This window comes from Sinocyclocheilus rhinocerous, unplaced genomic scaffold (genome assembly GCF_001515625.1).
Source record: "Sinocyclocheilus rhinocerous isolate Xijiao unplaced genomic scaffold, SAMN03320098_v1.1 scaffold603, whole genome shotgun sequence".
NCBI lineage: Eukaryota > Metazoa > Chordata > Actinopteri > Cypriniformes > Cyprinidae > Sinocyclocheilus > Sinocyclocheilus rhinocerous.
In genome coordinates, this window is record NW_015656630.1 from 1,043,094 (window position 1) to 1,065,454 (window position 22,361).

At 39.1% G+C, this 22,361-nt stretch overlaps 4 protein-coding genes across 4 annotated transcripts in view; 2 read left to right on the plus strand and 2 right to left on the minus strand.

The window, feature by feature from the left end:
• The window catches only part of grm5a (glutamate receptor, metabotropic 5a), a 28,611-nt gene extending 25,096 nt beyond the window's left edge, over nucleotides 1-3,515 (minus strand). Inside the window, exons 1-2 of the mRNA XM_016528411.1 lie at nucleotides 3,461-3,515; nucleotides 1,221-2,216 (exon numbers count right to left, since the gene is read on the minus strand). Of these exons, the coding sequence (XP_016383897.1) occupies nucleotides 1,221-1,905 (685 nt within the window). The 5' untranslated portion in view covers nucleotides 1,906-2,216; nucleotides 3,461-3,515. The remainder of the gene's footprint in view (nucleotides 1-1,220; nucleotides 2,217-3,460) is intronic.
• Nucleotides 3,516-5,341: 1,826 nt separating this feature from the next.
• kpna7 (karyopherin alpha 7 (importin alpha 8)) lies at nucleotides 5,342-8,398 on the plus strand. Its single transcript, XM_016528412.1, has 10 exons — nucleotides 5,342-5,567; nucleotides 5,662-5,802; nucleotides 5,880-5,965; nucleotides 6,045-6,313; nucleotides 6,473-6,555; nucleotides 6,641-6,904; nucleotides 6,973-7,206; nucleotides 7,728-7,910; nucleotides 8,022-8,168; nucleotides 8,294-8,398. Exons 1-10 carry the CDS (start codon nucleotides 5,502-5,504, stop codon nucleotides 8,381-8,383), a joined length of 1,563 nt encoding a protein of 520 aa, XP_016383898.1. The 5' UTR covers nucleotides 5,342-5,501; the 3' UTR covers nucleotides 8,384-8,398.
• Nucleotides 8,399-9,658: 1,260 nt separating this feature from the next.
• Nucleotides 9,659-13,267, minus strand: LOC107720649 (cysteine and histidine-rich domain-containing protein 1-like). Its single transcript, XM_016528413.1, has 11 exons — nucleotides 13,069-13,267; nucleotides 12,649-12,698; nucleotides 12,482-12,538; nucleotides 12,234-12,391; nucleotides 11,918-12,021; nucleotides 11,773-11,831; nucleotides 11,603-11,673; nucleotides 11,370-11,475; nucleotides 11,042-11,161; nucleotides 10,798-10,860; nucleotides 9,659-10,472 (listed from the first exon to the last, which is right to left on the minus strand). The coding sequence occupies exons 1-11, from the start codon at nucleotides 13,130-13,132 to the stop codon at nucleotides 10,305-10,307; spliced, it is 1,020 nt and encodes a 339-aa protein (XP_016383899.1). The 5' UTR covers nucleotides 13,133-13,267; the 3' UTR covers nucleotides 9,659-10,304.
• Nucleotides 13,268-13,754: 487 nt separating this feature from the next.
• The window catches only part of fat3b (FAT atypical cadherin 3b), a 61,323-nt gene continuing 52,716 nt past the window's right edge, over nucleotides 13,755-22,361 (plus strand). The window contains exons 1-2 of the mRNA XM_016528277.1: nucleotides 13,755-13,852; nucleotides 14,456-17,755. Of these exons, the coding sequence (XP_016383763.1) occupies nucleotides 14,473-17,755 (3,283 nt within the window). The 5' untranslated portion in view covers nucleotides 13,755-13,852; nucleotides 14,456-14,472. The remainder of the gene's footprint in view (nucleotides 13,853-14,455; nucleotides 17,756-22,361) is intronic.

Sequence of the window (22,361 nt, forward strand, 5' to 3'; positions counted from 1 at the left end):
AAAGCTGAATAAATAAGCTTTCCATTGGTGTATGGTTTGTTAGGATAGCACAATATTTGGCCGAGATACAACAACTATTTGAAAATCTGGAATCTGAGGGTGCAAAAAAATCAAAGTATTGAGAAAATCGCCTTTAAACTTGTCCAAATGAAGTTCTTAGCAATTTACTAATCAAAAATTAAGTTTTGATATATTTACAGTAAGATATTTATAAAATATCTTTATGGAACATGATCTTTACTTAATATCCTAATTATTTTTGGCATAAAAGAAAAAATTTTCATTTTGACCCAAACAATGTATTGTTGGCTATTGCTACAAATATACCAGTGCTACTTATGACTGGTTTTGTGGTCCAGGGTCACATATATGTAAAAAAACTATTTATAATATATACTGCCTGAGTTTGTAACATACAGTAAAGTACGCACCCAGGTTACTATTTAATATTCATTAGTTAACTAAAACTAAAACAAATCTGTTGGGGTTTTGTTAGTTGAATTTGAACTTGCTAAGATGAACTTGAAGTTATTAAGAAAATTAAAAACTATAAGATATACAGTATATTATATAAGAAACTGCCAAACTTAACTCCCTTCAAAAGGAAAAAAAGATAAAATATAAAATAAAAACAAATTCAAACGCCAATAAGATAAAATCTCAGTGGTACTAAATAGCATTGTTATGCACATTTAAGATATAAAGCTTGACTTAATGCAGTTTAAATGGTGTTTAATCTCACCAAGTCACCAAGTGTAATAAACAAGTACATAAACTGATTAGCAGATGCCTGGATCTTGACTACATGTGGCACATGCTGCATCAGAGACATAAACTCTTTATGAGGACTCCTTAAAAGATGTGACATTTCCCTCTATGAATAATAAAGAGATTTCGCTGTTTAGGCCAAGATAAAGGTGAACCGCAACAGACAGAGTGATACATTATCCCTCCGGAAAATCTCTCACTTTGAGAACGTGGAAGATTTAACACTTTAAATAATAGTTTTACATGCTTATGGAGATCTGCCTCTCTCACTGGAAGACTTTTGTGAAATACTAATGCGAGGAAGAAATTAAACCTCCAGAACTAAAAAATGAATAGGCTCAAAAGAAAAATAAAAGGGTTGCAGGGCAGATTTAGCTCTTTTAAGAAGCGTTGTGAAAAATCTCACAGTAACCGTAAAGAAAAATGCTTCCCCGAGGAAAGAGATCACGTACCTTCAGTGTGAATGGCAGATACATAGGTCCAGTTATATCTTTTGACGATGTCCACCATCGCTCTGGCCTGCTGGGCATCAGAAGGCACCACCCTCATAAAGTACTTGTACAAAGACTTATCGCTGAGATCCATACTGGTTGCCGAATACGCAATCTGGGGAATGTTGAAGAGCTGAAGGAGATTCTGAACCTGGATGGCCACAGAACTGGATCCAGGCCCGATCAACCCCACAATGGGCTTCTTCCCTTTCATGGGAGTCCCTCCACCTTCGGTTGTACACTTAGACATGCCTTCTTCCTCCTCGGCTGAGACTAGAGTGTCACGGATGAACTCGATGCTCTGCTCCAGAGCCACGGCCGAATGCCAGCAGGAGTCTCTGATCTCACAGCCCAGTGTGATGTTGGGTAGGATGTGCGGGTCTGCGTTGATGCGGTCCAATGTGTGCATCATGGCCTCCACCCGCTGGATGCCATACTGCTCGCGTACAGCGCCGCACTTGCGCTCGTGAACCTTGTCGGCCGGCGGCTGATGATGGACAGAGAAAAGAGCCCCGATGATGATGTCGCCAGGAATGTGTGCCAAGACGCGTCGCTCGCTGGCTTGGGCCTTCGCTAAAATGTCCGACTGTGTAGGACCCAATCTGTCTCCGAGCAGCACAAACACCAGCAAATGTAAAATCCCCATTTCCTCGGCCCTCTCAGATCAGAGTGTCGAATACTGGTAGGTCCCTCAGGGCATCTGAAAGAGTCACAAGAAGCAGAAATCTTCAGAACAATATCCCTGGAGATCATCAACCTCCCACTGAATCACAGAGGTGCATATTTGTGAGAGTCGTGATAAGGATGAGCTGTCGCCAGGGCAACGTCTTATTCTAAAGTGTGAGGATTTTTCTGCCTTCCTCTAAATATCTCGAGATCAGGAGGAAAAAAAAGTTGAAATGCACATGAAGAAGTTCTGGTAGATCTTTTGTAATGAGATGCATCATTAACCATGACCTGTTAGAAACAAAGAGCATGTAAATCTTAAAATATGTATTGATTCTGATTCATACATTTGTTCAGAATCAAAACCTCAGAGATTTTCCACAACACCGAGACCCAGAGGATAATGATCTTATGGAGATTTGCAGCCACTGAATATTTATATTGCCTCATTAAGCTCTTTTCATTACTGTAAATGAATGATTAATTTCATTAAAATGAGTTACATAGTTAATAAATAGAAATAAATAGAAATAAATACAGAATTCCCAATAATGATTTTTAGTTACTTATATGTGAGCCATTATATCATAAAATGTTGTGCTGATTTCTTCAGTTTACAGGGTCTGAGGGCTATATCTCATACTTTTACAGATCACTTGGGGAAATCATACCATATGTCATGTCAAGAAAACATGGGAGAGGGATTTGGGGACTGTTTTTGATGTCTAACCACAATTTATAGTACTTTTTGTTGCAATAGACTGATAGAAACCCACTGTATGAACACAGAACTCATGTATACTTAATAAGATTGATTCTTCATACTCACCTCTGTGCTCAAAATGCAGAGTTGATATTGGTATATAAAAGCACTATTTATGTTCTTCTATTGGTAGGTTTTGCTCTCTGATTTCAAAGAAACTACGATTAATTTTTAAACAGCAGGACTGTCTGTATATCTTCAGCTTTCCAACTCAGCAGAAAACTCTGAATTCTTCTGACACAAAATTGTTGGACAAACTTATAAAGTGCATTCTGTTCAATTGGATCAGTGACAAACCACCAACAATTACTCAACATTACAGAGAAATGCATACTGCATAGAAAGCTTGCTATGGTTGATGAGCTTATTTTCTTTTTTGTAGCTGCTGTACTTTAATTTATCTATGTAATTGTTCATTTAAACAATAAGTTAGAGACAAATTAATAACTGAAAAAGGTGCCAAACATAAAATTGACTAGATTCAAGAAGCATTCGCTGCTGTCTGAGCTCTCCGTGGTGCTGAAATACAGTCTGAAGCGTCAATCATAAACCAGTATGTTTGAATCAATGAATAACAACAATGTGGCGGAATACCACTTCATATTTTGACATAACACATACTTAAGAACTTGATGGACAAATAAAACATATGAACGTTCAAATAAACAGAAACAGGACCATGAACTTAAGCGTGAGGCATTAGACCTCTGATGAAAAATTGTTAAATAACATCGTTAATAATAATAAAAACAGCAATGATAACATAACTTACCGTTCGGTTATTAATTTGGGCCATTGCTCGTGTTCTCACAACCGAAGTGTCTCTGGGTGTATGAGCGCGTGCGATGCGCGTTCACTGCAGCGACAACTTGCGCGCGCGTCACGTGACTATAATATATATTTACATCTCGTTCTCGCAGTCCATGACGAAGATGAAACCATGCAGAAGTAATCTGTTACTCTGAAAACAAAAGTAACAGAAAAGTCTAAACCTATTTTTTTTTAAATAAATGTAATCAGTAGAAGTTTATTATTATTATTAGGCCTATTATTATTATTATTATTATTATTATTATTTGTATGTCCATAAACCTCTAAGATATGTTTTAAAAACTACAAGGCTATTTATTTTTCATTGGAGTAGCCTACCCACCTTATGTGTTTCATGAACATCTCAACCGAATAGTTGAGGTAAATATTTTTTTTAATTAAAGGTCAGAATGAAAAGGTTCGACAACTAGAAAATTAGACTAACTAGAAAACGCTTTTATTAGACTTCTTTCCCCTATTTCTTGCAGTGACAGTAACAGCGCCGATGCAGAATTTCTGACCACTTACCTTAGACACGGGGCACAGCGCCATCACCTGGTAAATCAGAATATTAGATTCTTTATTACAGATTAGTGCTACTTCACACCTTTTTGTTTTACAACCCCTCAATCATTTAGTCTTAAAGGGATAGTTCACCCAAAAATTCATCATTTACTCACCCTCATGTCGTTCCAAACCTGTTTTTTCCTACTATGGAAGTCAATGGCAACCACCAACTGTTTGATTACCAGCAATCTTCAAAATATCTTCTTTTATGTTCAACATAAGAAAGCAACTCATACAGGTTTGGAACGACATGAGGGTGAGTAAATGATGACAGCATTTTCATTTTTGGGTGAACTATCCCTTTAAGTACCCCTTCATCAACAACAAAGCAGAAATAACTCATAACTTACAGGATATCATTTTGTTTTATCATTAATATCAATAAATTGCCCACTATTTAAGTGATTCACTTTAAAACCAAAACAATTGATAATACTGTAAGTCAAAAACAAACTTACGTAACTCCGTTTAAAGCTCTAGGATTGTGCCCCAGTCCATCTGAGATTGTTTTGCTGTAAAAAAAGAGAGAAGCATAAGGTAAGAAATTTAAATATCTACCTCTGTATTTTACTACAACTGTAACCCAGTTTTACATATTCATTTGTACTTGTTTTTGGGAATTACTGCTATAAATCACCTTCATATATCTAGTCATACTATTCAGGCCTACATAAACTATTTAACAGTAAAATATGTAATGCTTGCAAAGATGTTTTTCTGAAGAAAATCCAACTGAGGCTGTGAATAGATGTGTTTTCATACATTTATTATTAATAATATGCAATTTATATACGGGTTTAAGAGAAAGTTTTATAGATTTATTTTTGTGTACATTTTATATAAATATTTTTCATGTTTTATGAACTTTTTATGAAATGTTTTATATAATTTACATACTTTTATATGAATGTTATTTTATATAATATATATAAAAGTGATTACAAATTAACTGTATACAATTCAATTAATCTGTAAGGTCATATATGACATCAATACAGGCATATACAGCTCCTCTATATTTTACCATATTACTTTTGGCCTCTAGATGGCAATAACATACTTTTTATATTTTGTAGAAAACATTAAAAAAAGGTAAAAAATCTTTTCAGGTTGTGGCATTAGCTGGTTATCACTTGACTTTATTATTATACAGTAGTTGTGTGATCCAAAATATAAAACAACATTTGATTCACATCCTCTGATCTGGTGTGTGGCAAGGCTACAAATTATTATCACCTGATTCTAATTCTGTTGGTCTATTTAATGCTCTTTGTAGCGGATTGCTTGTTATTGCAGTCGAGTCTGATATTGAAAGATCGGTTTTGTATATTAACTCCTGCTGTCAGTTCGGTTATATTGTTAACGTTTGATCTTAAAAACTCTTGTGTAAGTTTGTTGGCATTGATTAGCCTTTGGCTAGTGCATTGAGCGTCAAAATGCCTACTGAAAATTTGTGTGATAAACGCATGTCCAAGTTCAAAAATAAGGGCAAGGAACCAACGGTGAGCTGTGCATCCATTCTGGCAGGTTTTCCCCCTTTTAACGGTTCACACCTTAAAATCTATTGATGTCTTTATACCCTATCTATGCTTGCAGAAAATGCGTGACCGCAGAATTGCAGAGTGCGTTGAGCTTCGAAAAGCTCACAAGGTTGAAAGTATTATGAAGAGGAGAAATATTTCATCTGTGGGAGATGAGGAGCCTCTGTCACCGTGTGAGAACACTGACAACAAACAGGTGTTTGCTAATTAAACCTTTTAATTAGAATTCACATTTTTACAATACTCTTGAAATTCCATTTTTATTTTGTTAAGGTCATATCTGAAACGATTCAAGAAATTGTTGCCAATGTGAACGGTGACTGCCCAGAGAAGCAGAGACAAGGTTGTCAAGCAGCTAGGTACAGTAACCGGTCTTAACTTCATCAGTGATCTCAACTTTTTATGAAGCCTTACCAACCTTCAAATTGATGCCTTCAGGAAGCTGCTTTCTCGGGAGAGAAACCCTCCCCTGAAGGAGATCATAGAAGCTGGACTTCTGACTCGCTTTGTGGAGTTTCTAGGAAGGAATGATGACCCTACGCTGCAGTTTGAAGCTGCTTGGTCTCTCACTAATGTTGCATCTGGCACCTCCTGGCACACACAGCAGGTGGTAGAGCACGGGGCAGTGCCAGCCTTCATTGCCCTGCTGGCTTCACCAATGCTGAACATCAGTGAACAGGCTGTCTGGGCTCTTGGCAACATTGCAGGTGAGAATACTTTGAACTTCATCTGCATCCTAAAAGAATGTGGCAGTTATACTCTAATGCTTGATGAGACTTTGGTACTTGAATGTTCAGAAAGGATGTACTATCTACTAGCTCTGAAGATTGAAAACCATTTGCCAAAGTGTTCATTCACCCGTTTAGGTGATGGTCCTTCATATCGAGATGGCCTGATTGACTGTGGTGTCATCCCTGCACTGTTGGCACGGCTCACGCCAGATGCTCCTGTGAGTTTCTTCTGGAATCTGGACACCCCACACCTCTGGATTTGCAAGTGTACTTGCACAATGTAACCCACAAAATGTTTTGCAGGTGGGGTACCTTCGCAACCTTACATGGACCCTGTCAAACCTTTGTAGGAACAAGAATCCCTTCCCTCGTTTCAGTGCAGTCCAACAAATGCTCCCCTCCATAATCCAACTGCTACACCATAGTGACAAATCCATCCTGTCTGATGCATGCTGGGCCATTTCGTACCTCACTGATGGACCCAACGAGAGGATTGATGTGGTCATCAAGACTGGAATCCTTCCGCGGTTGGTTGAGCTCTTGGGATTTGAGGAACTCACTGTGGTGGTAAGTACCCTAGTGTTTAACTTTCTGGTGTTGTATTGCTTAAAAGGAGTTTCTCATATATGATCTAGACACCAGCACTACGTTCGATTGGGAATATCGTGAGCGGTTCAGACCTGCAGACACAAGCGGCCATCGACGCAGGCGTGTTGAGTGCTTTGCCCCAGCTGATGCGACACCCTAAGTCCAGTGTTCAGAAGGAGGCAGCTTGGGCAGTGTCCAACATTGCAGCTGGACCCTGCCAACAGATCCAACAGCTCATCACGTGTGGATTGTTGGCTCCTCTAGTGGATCTCCTAAGGAATGTATGTCATAACTGATGTTTTGCTGGCACGCTGAATGTCTTTTTACCCACGCGGAGCTGCCTATAAAATGTTCTGGCTTGAATTTGATTGCTTGCTTCTCCTAAAGCTGGGCATAAAATGAGGCCAATTATACAAACAGCCCCTCTTGGGGCTTCTTGAAATGTTGCATTTCCAGTTGGCAAAAGTATACTTTAACATGCTTTGTCAAATCTTTGAGATAATTGTATGGAAAAAAGTTACACAAATGGCTATACTGAATTTGGTCTTGTGCAAGAATTTGTCAGTTTCTAATGTTTGCGGTTATATCATAATTTGACTGATAATTGCTGCTATGATTGTCTTTGATTTTTGCATCCGTTTACTAATGTTTGTAAATGCTGCTAATTGGGATTCATATATGGATGTCTACTTGTTAAACATAATGGGGAATGCATCTTCATAGTCTACCCACTTTTCAGTGTTTGTTTGACCAGGATCTGTTACGCATTGGGACACTTTTTGTACCTCTTCAAATTATGTAGGGCGACTTCAAAACCCAGCGGGAGGCAGTATGGGCAGTGACCAACTACACAAGTGGTGGGACTGTGGACCAAGTTGTTCATCTGGTCAAGTGTGGTGCTTTGGAGGCCATCTTGAACTTGCTTCAAGCTAAAGACACCAAGACTGTCCTGGTCATCCTAGATGCCATAAATAACGTTTTCTTGGTGAGTCCAATATGTGTGATTTTTTCAAAGAATATGTAAAAATCTACTGCAACTCCCAGTGCTTGGCGTTGTGAGGGATATGCTAAAATATTAACTGTGTGCCTTCTGCAGGCTGCTGAGAAACTTGGGGAGGTGGATAAGCTTTGTTTGTTGGTGGAGGAAGTGGGAGGGCTGGATCGAATTGAGTTTCTTCAAAACCATGAGAACAATGCCATTTATCGGGCAGCTCAAGCTCTTATTGAGAAGTATTTCAGTGAGGTGGGTATCAAGGTGTTTTGTTAGGATGGCTAGTTTCTTGTTAAACACCATTGTAATACATTTTGTGCAAATGCACTTTGATCTTGTAAAACTGAAAAGATTGAGTTTTCAGTTTTTGCACTCAGGATGGTGATGATCAGTGTCTGACAACTGAAGCCACAGATTCAAACTTTGTCTTTGGAGCATCTGATCTCCAAAAGAGATTTGACTTCTGATTTTTTTTTTTTTTTTTTTTTTATCATTTAAAAACTGACACCCTTACATGCACCGAAATGACTGTGACTTAACCACATCAGGTGGAAAAAGCAAACCTAATGATGAAATGTTTTGTTGACAACTGTACATGTGCGTATGCACATGGTTTCCAATACAGTTTCAGAATTAACTCGAAGATCACTAAGAATTATGATTGTAAAGTTAAAAGAAGTTAATGTCAGAGGAAATGCGCGCAGACCTTGACTGAACCTTGAGTTTTCCATAAAACTTCAACTGAATAAATATTTTTGCAGTATGTTCTGGCTTATTTCTTATGGCTCCGATTTCAGGCCAAGGCAGTTGTTAAAATTTGTACAATTTAATATTCATGCTGGCAAGGTGGCATAGTTTGAGTCTTGTAGATCACACAACAGCCACCTTAATGTGACCGGTCTCATCACAAATGGCCTGTTTTATATGGGTAACACTGGTTTTGTGCCATCGTTATATTGTAAAGCTGGCTATATGTATAGTATGACCAGTCAAAATTCCTGAAAATAGACTTGAGGATAATTTTAGGGTTGTGAAATTCAGTATTGCTGTTAAAGGGATAGTTCACCCAAAAATGGGAAATCTGTCAATCACGCTCTCAGGGTTGTAACAACCATGAGTTTTTCTGTTGAACTTATAGGGGTCATATGATGCAATTTCTTTTCTCTTTGGAGTGTAACAAGCTCTTGGTGCATGAAGATCTGTAAAGTTGCAAAGAATAAAGTCTCAAACCCAAAGAGATATTCTTTATAAAAGTTAAGAGTCAACCACACCCCCCTAAAATGGCTTGTTCTAACACGCCCCCACATGGCTACGTCACGATGTGGGAAGATGTGCATGAAAGGCGTAACTTTTATTCTCGCTGTAGCCGCCAGTGCCATATTGTGGAGATGCTGTGTTTCGTTGTGAAAGCGAAACTACTTCGTTTGGCCTTCCAAAAGAGGACGATATTCGCTTCGTCATGCCTAGAGCTGATCTGTGCTGGTCGCTGAGGAAATACATCAACTTCATGCTGTGGATCGCCCTTCACCGTGGACGAAGCTGAGTCCAGCCTGGGGTCGTCACATGTGGTTGCCGCAAGCTCCTTCGTCGAATCCGCTGGCCGGAGCCGTTCTCAAGCCGCCCTCCGCTCACTCTAGCCCGCCGTGTGTGAAGCGGTGTTTCGTTGTGAAAGCGAAACTACTTTGTTTGGTCCTCCAAAAGATACACCAAATACACACAATAATGTTCTTTTTAGCAACATATGACCCCTTTAAAATATATTTTGAATGTGGGTAACCAAAGAGTTTCTGGTTCTCATTGGCATCCATAGTACTTGGCACAAATTCAAATTTTTTTTATTTTTTTTGATACTGGAGAAGCTGTGAAGGAATTTTACAGCTCTGCTTTTTCCCAAGAAAATCAACCCTTGTGAAAATCCTGGTCTGTCACAAGTGATTTTAAATTGGTAAATTGCAACAGTTTCACAGCACTTGTTTTGAATGGCAAGTAATACTTCACAAGAAAATGTGTGCTTTCACTTTGACATCTTCGCAATTATGAACTCTTGCTCTGGTTAAACTCAAATTAATGAACACCGCTTCAATGACTATTTGCATTGGCAAAAACAAAACCGTGGAATGTGAAACGCTCCATTTACTAGGACTGCACACATTTTGGTCTGAATCAAAATATTGTATCAACAGTAACTTGGTTCTTTGAGAGCTTTCTTTGAAAAACTCTCTAAACATGCCCTGTACAATAAATCTATAGTTTGACCTTGGACAAACATGAAGAGCTTTCAGAATTTATATAACAAATTCATGCTTTATTATGTATCAAACCTTAGAACCAGAGAAAATGATTCCCAGTCCTATTCGGAGAATAGTAGCTCTCTTACGGTCTCTTAATTTAATCATCACATTCATCCTCACGGTCATCTTTTTCCTTTTCTTCTTCCTTTGGTGGAGCTACAGGTGGAAGATCTAGTCGGGCCCATGACATTGGTTCTGCCTTCTTCAACACAACCTCAATTTTGGTAGCCATCATGTTCACCAAACTTTTACTTGCATCGATAACCTAAAGGAAAAGCAAATGGAAAAAGCCTTAGAATAATTAAATTGGATGCATTATTTGTATTGTGGTGCTGAAGTTTCTTTTAAAGCAATAAGCCTCAAAAGCTGTGATTTACACTAATTTTAGAACAGCTAAGTGGTGTTGTTAGGAATGACGTGGAGTGTAAAGCCCCTAGGACTGGAACTATCTACATTAAAATACTAATATTAAAATAAATTCTCCTACCCAATTTAATAAGTAGATACAACTTTGGTAAAATTAGCGTCACATATGTATATGCTTCAGCTTTAATGAAAGTTTTATATAAGTACTTAAAGTTTATACTTACCCCCCACAAACTGATCTGTTGTTCAAATTCTTTCTCTCCTTCAAATATAATATGGATTTTAAGCTGCAAGAATAAAATACATTTTAAATTAGCGCTATGCAAAATCTTGCAAATAAATGTAAAATTATACAGTAAAATATTGAGCACAGGAGTTAGTAGTTAGAAAGTCTCATAGGTGTGATTTTGTAAAATTTTTTATGTAATGTCAGCATAAAATCCAACAGAAATGACCTTGGTGCCTTACCACAGTGCTGTTCCCCTCCACTAAGCTCAGCTCTGGTACTGAATTTTTGGAATAAATGGAAATGATGACCTGACTTCCTGTTTGGTGCCAATCAAACCTGCATGGCACAACCTTCTTTCCCTATGTACACATAAAAAAAATGGCATCCTTTGCTGTATTCAACATTATGGCCTTCAACAAATTATTTGTTCGTTTGGAACTTGGATATGGGCCTGCAAAAGGCCAGATGCTCTAAAAATTCTTATTGGACAGGATGTGAAAAAAAAAAAAAAAAATCAATTAAAGTAATATAGTGCTTTGACTTTTAAATCTCAGGGTAGACACTTACGGTATCTTTTTTCTTCCACTGATGCTTTCCTCGGGTACAGCCCTCCTGAGACAGAAACGTGTTGAAGTCTGAGGTTTTCCTCTTACAGCAGCTCCAATATTTCATCCTTTTATGAGGAAGGATAAAAAGAGGACTTAATTGCAGAGTCCGCGGATAGATCTGAAATTTCTCCATTTACACTTTCCTAGTACTTTTTAGTAGTAGTATTCAGTTTTGATCTGGCGCTAATTTACCCTTCATGGAAGATAGGTACACCAGAATGATACAAACATGTCTCTTCATCACCGTCTGGTCCGTTGAACGTCTGAAAAACAGAATAATGAGAATCCATTGTTTATAATGGACTAAAGAAACTCAACGTGCCATGAATTCTAATCGGAGAAGCAGGCAGAGAGAACAGTACCTTACTGCAGCCTCCATTCTTACAGGACGTCCCTATCTTAATTTCATCACTATCCTCCTCTATAATACAAGAAAGAGAATAAAATGCATCAGAATAAAAGACAAATATAGAAAGGTGGGGAAAAGGATGGTCGGGCTATTCTTACCCTTTATCTCCTGTGCATTTTCCTCAGTTAATTTAAGCTTTTCTAAAGCCTGTTTGAGCGAAGGAGAGATCTTCTGCTGTAGAATGGAGAAAGGCTCATCTGGACTACAAAGACAATTAAAAACAGCTGTTTTCAGTCATTTATCCTTAAGAGGTTGTAACATCAATGTGGGTTTTGGCTGGGTGAACTGTTAATGAGAAGAACTTGTTCTCTATAGTAGATTTAATGCTGCATTACTTTATCTTCTGAACATCTGAACTAATGAACCAGAAAATACAAATGGGGAAGACCCTGTCCTCTTCAAGTGTGCTTTTACCTTGGTCGCTGAATAGACTCTAGAGGTTTTGGTGCTTGGGTGATGCATTCATTAAACTTTGGCTTTACATCATTCACACTCATGTCCACAGAGGACTTCACTTCTGGTTTAACAGGCTCAGAGGGCTTCTCCTGATTATGAGGGCCATTCGTGCAACCCTAAAAGATTCATAAAAACTGTTTTAAGACTCCAGCCACAACTCTATCTACGAAAACGCTCGTTCAGTCTCATCACAGGCGAGCACTCACAGCAATACTGAGGAAATCCGAAAAGTCAGTTGTTCGTCTCTTGCAGCAAGACCAACCCTGGGAAGCAATGACAGACACAATTGAATGGGTTTAACTCGGAGTAACATAACAATGGAACGGTTAAATTTCACATTAATAAGTAAACTGATCTTCTTGCATGTCCATACCTTCAATGCATCATGAAACACTGGCACTCCGGGGTGGTATGTGCATGCGTCTATGGATAAGAAGAGATTGATAGCGTGAAATGTGACGTCTGAAGAATATAGTCACATGTCAGTGTAGATCAAGTTTGCTACTCCAACTACTATCTGTAAACTTAATAATAATTTACTAAATCGGAGCTATTGATTAAGCATCATTCAAACTTAATGACCAGCAATGTAGATGCCTCCCTAAATTAACATACTAAATGACTTTTAAATTAAATTAATATGTGACTCTTGAGAGGCGGTCGTGTTTCGGTAATACTAACGTTACATGTAATGTATATCAAAAAATGTTATTAAAGATCAAAGGTTTTCTTTCTGCATTTATCCGGCTATCTACCATAGCAATCCGGCTATCGTATGCTTGTTAAGTCTTACCATCTGAATTCTTGTCGGGATCATAACGTTGTCCACATCCCTTATTATAACACAGTACAGACATAATGTATGACAGAAATTAAAACGTATATTGTACAACGTGGTCAAGAGGGAATGATCTGAAGTCTTGACTAGCTTGCTGCTGCTGCTGCTGCTTCCCGTCGTGAGGTCCCTCCCTTCCGGAATCTTTCGAGAGTTTCCGTAAATTATCGTGCAGCACTTCGGCTCCAATCGTCTATTTTCGGAATGTCTCGGAATTAGTTGGAATGATGGGATCACAGAGTGAGAGATGGGATGCACCACCTAACGGAGTTGTGAATTAAAAACACAGACAAGGCAGTGCATGAATATGAGCCCTGTTCAATTCTATTTCACGCCGTCACATGATTTTTTTTCCCCGAAGAAAAAATCTAATTATCATGAATATGTTATTTTTATGTTGCCATAATCCTAAATGCGTTTTGAACGATATTCTAAAGAACACCAGTATTGTTTTGCGCGCTCTATTTAGCGTAATTACATTAATCTAATTGTCTAATGTTTGTGTGAGATAAGGTTTAGATCATTTTGTTGCTATGGGACAGCAGCAACAACACCGGATTCGCTTGCGCATTCACGGGATAACGTGCACTCGTGAGCGCGCTTTAGAGCTGCGCGCTCCGCTGATTACAGTCAACTGTGAGTGGCACTGAGTCCTGTATGGCAACGAAGTGAAGGATGTAGTTTCTCAAAGCGGGCTCTTGGATGTCTGCAGAGCAGAGATTTCTTTCTCCCTAAGCCAGAGGTAAGAGCTCATTCATATATTTTGATGCACTAATTATCGGAGAACAAGTGACTGCTCGGTCTCAGTAACAAACATCTTTTACTAGAGTCCAAAGCGTTGAAAGTTTCCTTTGATTACAATCGCATTTTAATGTAGACTCGTGCTTTCATAAAAGAGAATCGGTTTTGTTTGACATGATCAAAGTTATTTACTTCAAATGCAAAACAAAAATATAATGCGAAACTATAGGTTATGTGTCATTTATTCACATTTTCTCTTGTTGCGCTTTACTTTCAAGAACATTTGAATATTATTTCAATATGATTTGTTTTGCCTGTATGTCACAAATATAGCCTATGGCTATTAACCCTCTTTTTTTTTTTTGCTGTTATCAATCTTGCAGTGAGATTACCATCTAACTCGCTTATCAGTGTTTTGTGAAAGGGTATTACTGAGTCCATTGAGAACAGGGTCAGGTATTTATTTATTTTTTGACAATTTAATCCAAACCAAGGGCTTCTTAATAAATAACTGCCTTCACATTTATGTGAGCAATAGGATATGTCTTTGTGAGATGAATACTCTAGATTGAAATGGTTTACTGCATATATCTCTTTTTTGCAGGATAACTGGATGATGGCATGGCTATAAACAGCTGCCCTGGGGGTAGTATGAGGATCTGTCTCACTAGTTTCTCCTTATTGCTCCTCCACCTACTTCCTTGTTTGGGGCAGCTGCAGGAGCCAGGGTCCTCATCCTTTCAATTTACCGCCTCCATCTACAATGCCACCATTTATGAGAACTCTGCAGCTCGGACATACATTAGGACTGAGGTTAAAATGGGGATTCCACTATCTAAGTTTGGTCCTTTGGATATTAAATATTCCATTGAATCTGGAGACGATGAGGGGCTGTTTCAGGCTGAGGAATTTGTGTTGGGGGACTTTTGCTTTCTTCGCATACAGACTAATGGTGGGAGCACTGCCATCCTGAACCGCGAAGTGCAGAATAATTATACATTAACGGTGAGGGCTACTGGCCTAGGTGGGCTAGAGGCTTACGTGACAGTTAATGTGCAAATTATGGACATGAATGACCTCCGACCTTTGTTCTCGCCCACTTCCTATGCCATTGATATTTCAGAAAGTTCTCCGCTGGGAGCAAGTGTGGCTCAGGTGACTGCCACTGACGCAGATATCGGCGCCAATGGCGAGTTTTACTATTTCTTCAAAAAAGACGTGGAGGAGTTTGCTGTCCACCCAACCAGTGGGGTGGTATCACTCACAGCCAAGCTAAATGCAGATAAGAACGGCAGATTTGACCTTGAGGTTTTAGCAGTGGATCGTGGAATGAAGGTTTATGGGAACAGTGGTATTAGCAGTACAGCCAAACTAGTGATCAGTGTTGTGCGTATCAATGAGTTCGCTCCAACACTGACTGCAGTCGCACGTTACCCTTTAATATCAGACAAAGAGCCAGTTTACGCCACTGTTACTGTAGAAGATTTGGACGAGGGACCCAATGGAGAAATCGAATGGGTTGCCATCATTGCAGGTGACCCGCAGGAACAGTTTGTCTTTGACAGAGCGCCACTTGTAAATGAATACAAGCTGAAGATGTCTGAACCAGTCAACTGGGATACATTTCCTTATGGTTGCAATCTCACTTTTCAAGCCAAAGACCGTGGAACACCACCAAGACTCTCCAACACTCAGTCTGTTAAGCTCTTGGTGAAAAAACCACAGTCTGTGCAGGTGAGTTTCGAAAAAAAGATTTACAAAACCTCAATTATTGAGATTGCACCACTAGGGACCATAATAGAGACTGTGAGGATATCTCCAAGACCGCCGGTCGTCAGCTATGCCCTAAGCCTGACCTCAGATTCAATTTATTTTATCATTAATCCACTCACTGGTGTCATCTCAACAGCGCAACAGTTTACCACATTAAAACAGGAGCTCTTCAATTTAGAGGTGATGGAGACAGTAAGTGGCATGACAGCAAAGGTGCAAATCACGGTTGAGGATGCTAACGACAACTACCCAGTGTTTATCAGCACATCTTACAAAGTCTCTATCAATGAGAGCATCCCCACTGGCACTGTCATTCTCACTATATCAGCGGTGGATGATGATAAAGGTGATAATGGGTGCATAACATACAGCATAGCTAGCCTTCAGCCCCTTCCGTTTATCATCAACCAAAATACTGGAGAGCTGACGACATCCAAAGAACTGGATTTTGAATCGTCTTTGGAGACATACGTGTTTGCTGTCCGAGCCTCAGACTGGGGATCGCCTTACAGACGAGAAAGTGAAGTCAATGTCACAGTACAAGTGTTGAACATTAATGACAACCAACCTCTTTTTGAGCGTGTGTCATGTAAAGGTACGATAGGATGCGATTTTCCTGTGGGTCAGACGATCATCATAATGTCTGCCATTGATATCGATGAGCTTGGGTTGGTTAAATATAAGATTCTGTCTGGAAATGAGCAAGATGTCTTCACTCTTAACTCGGACTCGGGGATGTTGTCATTAAAAAGACCCCTCTCCTCAATGAGTGTAAAGAATGAACAGTTCAGCTTGAAAATAGCTGCGTCAGATGGCGAGCTGCTCTCTGCACCCACCTTTGTAAATATATCAGTGGTCAGAGGCAGAATGCCAGCAAGAAGTTTCAATTGTCGAGACACAAAAGTTGCACAGAAGTTAGCTGAGAAACTACTGAAAAGAGCCACTGCCATTAGCAAATCCAAAGTGGAGGAAGGCTACACAGATCTATTTTCTGTCAACAGACAGACGCCTCAGTTTGAATCCTTTCCGTCCGACATTGTAGTTCGTGAGGACATGCCCGTGGGAGCCAGTGTCCTTCAAGTGAACACAAATGATGGTGACACAGGCTTCAATGGTCGCATTCTGCATGCCATATCAGATGGGAACATTGACAGCTGCTTCAATATTGGCATGGAAAGCGGCCTAATATACATCTATCAGCCACTGGACCGTGAACAATCAGATCGGTACCTTCTCAACATAACTATCTATGACTTGGGTGTTCCACAGAGATCCAGCTGGAGATTGCTGACAGTTAACATTGATGATGTGAATGATAATAGCCCCAAATTCTCCCTCAAGAGCTATACTGCCATTATACCAGAGAATGCAGCTATCGGCACGGAAGTGATCAAAGTCACAGCCTCAGATGAAGATCTCGGTCAGAACGGTGAAATCTCATACACCTTGTTAACAAACACCCCTTTATTTGCCATTACCAGCGAGACCGGCTCTGTTTATGTGTCTAGTCTGTTGGACAGGGAGTCCGTCTCAGATTTCACCCTCAAAATTCAGGTCAGGGATAAGGCAGAAAGAGGGAATCAGATGTTTTCGGAGACAACACTGAGAGTCTACCTCGAGGATGTAAATGACTGTGCCCCTATGTTTATTCCCAGGAGCTACAGTTGCCATGTGTTGGAGGACCTTCCTATAGGTGCAGTTATAGCTTGGCTGCAAACGCAAGATCCTGACATTGGATCTGGAGGATGGGTGAGATACTCCCTGCCCAATGATTTCAATGAAACATTTAAGATCCATCCTGAAAGTGGTGCCATTAAAGTGGCCAAAGACCTGGACTATGAGAAGCAACAATTTTACAATCTCTCAGTGGTGGCAGAGGACTTGGGCTTTCCAGTCAAGCTTCGCTCGGAGTCTTATCTTGAAGTGGAAGTCATTGACGTCAATGAGAACCTCAACGAGCCATATTTCTCAGAATTCGCAGTGAGGGGCACTGTGAAGGAAAACTCTCGGCATGGAACAAGTGTCCTCCAGGTGACTGCTCAAGATGATGACAAGGGCAGAGATGGAGTGATCAGATACTCTATCAAAGCTAGAAGTGGTCTTGGAAGGTTCTCCATTGATGAAGAAACAGGTATATATTGTTTGATTCTTTATGTGCCTTTTGGTTGTGCTGTCTGCTATTTTTTGTCTTTTTTGAAGACTAACCAGTCCTGAGTTGATTCTTGCACAATAAAACAAAACCTGTGAAAATGGTTGTGAATTTATGCCCTAACATTTTACTGCAGTGTGCTGACTGAATGGTATTAAAAGGTCACAGTGACGTTATTTCTCTTGGCAATGAATTTGTGCTCGGAGTCTACAATTGCCTCTGAAATTGCCGCCACTGGAGAAGACCACTGACCTAGAAAGGTAGGACTTGACCTCTGTGTGGTTTGAAACAGTGTTCTTCTGTGATTTTCACAGTCTGTGATTTTCAGAATCTGTGAGATCTGGCATTTGCTGTGAGAACTGATATTTGCAACACTGAAGAAGAAAAAATGCTTAGCTGCTTAGTTACGACTTATGTGGTGCCAGCTTCACTATTAATTACAACTAATGACTATTGATTAGAGAACTACAATGGGTAGTAGGATGTAACTGTGGTCCTCCATTCACATGTCAGCTAATTAGGCTGAGCCTGTTAATCAGGCCCCTGTTTAAAGTAGGCAAGTGGTGCACGCTTGTGCCAGAACCTCAAATGAGCATGGATTTTCCACAGAGAATTGAATGCCCTACCAGCAGCAAAAGACAAGTTGTAGGGGAAGCGGATACATGAGAACAAGAGTTGTCTTTCATCTTCAAAGTAAAACCTCTGGGACAAGTAAGGACAGTGGCATTGGCTCAGCACGCCCACTACATATCTGCCTACCGAGATCCATTTAGCTGTCATGTTGCCTGGTGTGTTATGAGTCCTTGTCTTTGTCACTGGACTTTTGAGATGATTGAAAGTGGGCAGTTCATGCAATAGACATCCAAACAAGCGGAAATCAAAACCACTTGATCTCGGCTACCAGTTGAGACGTGTTGGGTTGAAGTTGTGTGTATGTAAAGTGATTCCTATATACGAAGTCTCATTGCTCAGATGCAAGTGTGAACTAAAAAGGCTGGTGGGATTTATGAAGGCCTTATCAGCAGAGCGCTCTGCTGCTTTGAGCAGGCATTGGTATTCCTGCCCACACTTTGGGAAATAAATCAGAGTGCACTCTCACTCAGATGCCTGTCGAGAAACAAGTTCAGCTCTAATTTGCCTCTGAGATTTGGCCTCTTTTTCTCCAGAGTCAGGTTAAGTCCTTTGTCAAAATCTCTCAGACGCCTATGCAAAGGGCTGCTTGTGCTTCACTTCCCCACGCACTGCACACGACTGATATATTCTGTTTTTCAATTTTGAAAGATAACATATTTTTGGAGCATAAGGGAGTTGAGGATCTTTACCACAAGCCCACTTCCTCTTGCAGACTTCTTGAACTTTGATTGTAATTCAGGGGAGATATCAAGGGTTTTCCGATTGATGCCTGCATGGCATACAGAGGAAACTTCTCTCAGACCGTAACAAAGATGCAGATTTGGAGTAGAATGAAAGAGACAGGGAAAAGATTTATGCTGAAAGAGAAAAATGCCTTTTCAGCATGTTTAGGCGCAATGCTTGTGAACTCCAGATAATTCAAGATGCCTGGCATAAAAAGAACTGCCCTTGATCTTGTTTGTAGACATGAAGGATGAGTTGATGGCTTAGTTCTGCTTGATTATGTTCTAAATTCAGGACAAACTATGAATATTTGATTGTTTACATCTTAAAATATGAATTACAATTTTTCTCAAGGAATTTGAAATTAAAATGGTGACACCAAATGTTAAGAATATTATGAAGTTGCATTATGGCTACCATTTAACTTGCAGCAAAACATCTGCTATTAAACTAAATGGCACGCGTGTCAATGTGACTTGAATTTGAAATGGTTATTTTCTCTAATTTGCAAGTTCTTAGAGGATAATTGGGGCCTCTGTGATATTGCTAACCACAAAACACATAATCATCCTTTTAAGTCTGTTGCAGTTGAAGGACACAGCACCGATTTTCTGCCTTCTAGCTCCATAAGCAGTCCTTGATGTTTATAATACACACCTGTTGGTTAACTCTCATGAATAATGATAAATGCTAAAAGCAATGGCTTGTAAAGCTAAAGACGCAGATGGATTTAGTGCTGCTTTCAATGACATGATCAGTGGCTTGAGATTCACAATCAGCTGAAAGCCAATTGTAGCGTGTCAAATCGTTTGCATTGCTCTAGTCCCTTTCGCGACAGCAAATTAGTTTCTCGTGTTCAAATGCTTTGCAGAATCAGGCACTTAGTGTAAATCTGTGTCTCTTTAATTTGAGCTGGGACAGGCCTCGTGTTTTGTAGAATTTCTGAGCCTCAGCGTCAGAACCTGTGGGACTCCCATCAAAACAACCTCAGCTTCAAAGCTAGGATCTTTGAATCAAAACTGTGGAAAACATGTCTGAGTCTGTAGAGTCCTGTTCCAGACAGCATTGAAACCTTGTGTCTCTTTTTTATGCGATCTGTCATATTTCTGACACGACTGATGTGGTTTCTCAGTATATGAATGTATGTAGAGTGCTGTATTCTCAATGTGATCATAATTGCTTGTGTGACCAATACTTTTACAGCAGTTTGGCATAAAGGTTTTTTTAATATGATGAAATTGTGTAATGTGATATTGATGACATCAATTAACTTTTTGTTTCAGCACTGAGGTTATATAGTTATCTCATGTATGGGTTTAAAAAGCGAACTTCATACATTTTTAACATCTTGGCGAATTTCAAAGGTTGTTTACTCCTGGAAAACGCTATGTTAGGACATGATGTGTTTTCTATATTCCCTGAGTTGCAAGACGTGAATGTAATAAGAGTACTTTTGGCTGCATTACAGACTGAATTGCACCCCAATTTACTCCTATTGCAGTATAAAAAAAATCCAGCATGTTTAAAAGCAGAAGAAACGGCTCATTAGTGAACCTTCTCTCCATCCATCAAATTCAATTTAACTGGAACTATCTAGATTAATTGGTACACTTTTCATTTAACCCTCATTTTCTGTTTGGGTCTGAAAGGCTCCTATTTTTAGCTCAAATTGCTTATCATTTAAGTGCCAGGTTGATATGTGTTGACTTTTGCTAATCTTATGAGAACTGATCATAAAGAAACCTTTCAGCTTGATAACCTGCTTCAAATGGACCAATATTATTTAGTGCCTATCTGAAAGTCTTTATGTCTTAACGTTATTTATGACCTAAATTAAAGGTTTAATCACGTATTTCTGCTTGATTAGTCATAGGAAGACTGGAGGGATCGAAGATCGGTTAATTTCATTTCAATTTATTATTTTTACATGTAGCCTACATGTTTAGGAATTCTGTGACTTTAGACATACAGTAATACTGTTAGAATTTAGAGTTGCAAATTCACATACTGCTCTTAATATTTCTCATATACATCTCATATATATTGTATGCTATTGTATAATGCATGTGATATAATTTGAGGTTTTCACACAAAAATAAAAAATCAGGTTTCTTTTTCAGGTTTCTAATTTAGTATAAATAAAGTAAAAATTTGATTGTATTGACACATGAGCAGCTGGCAAATGAGAGGTCTGCAACAAGATCATTTAAACACAATAAAAACTTTGTTGTGTTTTGAACTGGTTTGATAAGAGTGCTGCAGGGGTGACATTTTATGTAAGCCAAAACCTAGAAATGAGTTAGCAGTTCAGCACTTCCAATTCCATCGTCCTGAAGGGATTTTTCAATGGGTTTATGCTTAAATGCCAGAAATAAGGTTTGTGGTTGCACAAGCTCAAGGTATTTCCACATTCTATTCTATGACTTAAAATACACGAGTACACCTTGTGAGTTTTTAAGGCACACTGACATACACTCTAAAAATGGCTGGGTTAAAAATAACCCAATTGGCAACCCAGCGCTGGGTAAATATTGGACAGAACACATGCTGGGTTAAAGTAACCCAGCATGCTGGTTTACACATTTTAACCCAGCAGGCTGGGTTGTTGAGAAAACCCAAGATATAGTAATTTTTACCATTTATGTGTTTGCATTTATGTGTTGCTGGGCTATTCTCATTATTTTGCCTATGCTTAACAAGACAATCATGGATTAATAAATAATGAAGAATACAGGTTATTTAGACAGTTAAAAATTATTTTTAATGCCAACTGACATTCACAAATGTGTTAAAATTTGTACCAATGACAAACGACATGCAATTTTCTTTTGTTTTTTCCAGCAAATACAAAAATCACAGAAATAGTTGTTCCGTCTTCTCCTCGCTTTTAAATAACTTGTAAAACCGGCATGCACATTTTACTTTCACTTTCAAATAGCGGCAATTCGGAGTAAAGCAATTGTTCGTTTTTAGTTCGTTTGAATTTTCCCTCGCTTTCCTTCGCTTTTAAATAGCTTAAAAGCGCCGTGCGCATTTTACTTTCACTTTCGAATTAGCGGCAGTTCGGCGTCAATTGCTTGAATGCAACAAAATACAACGTCAAACTCACTTGAGCGTATATATAAAACATAGAACTTTTATTAACAAAACAAATAAAAATACACCATGCTATAGGGCAGGCTATGCCTAATATAAAATAACAAATAACTTACATAAAGTTTAAATAGGTATA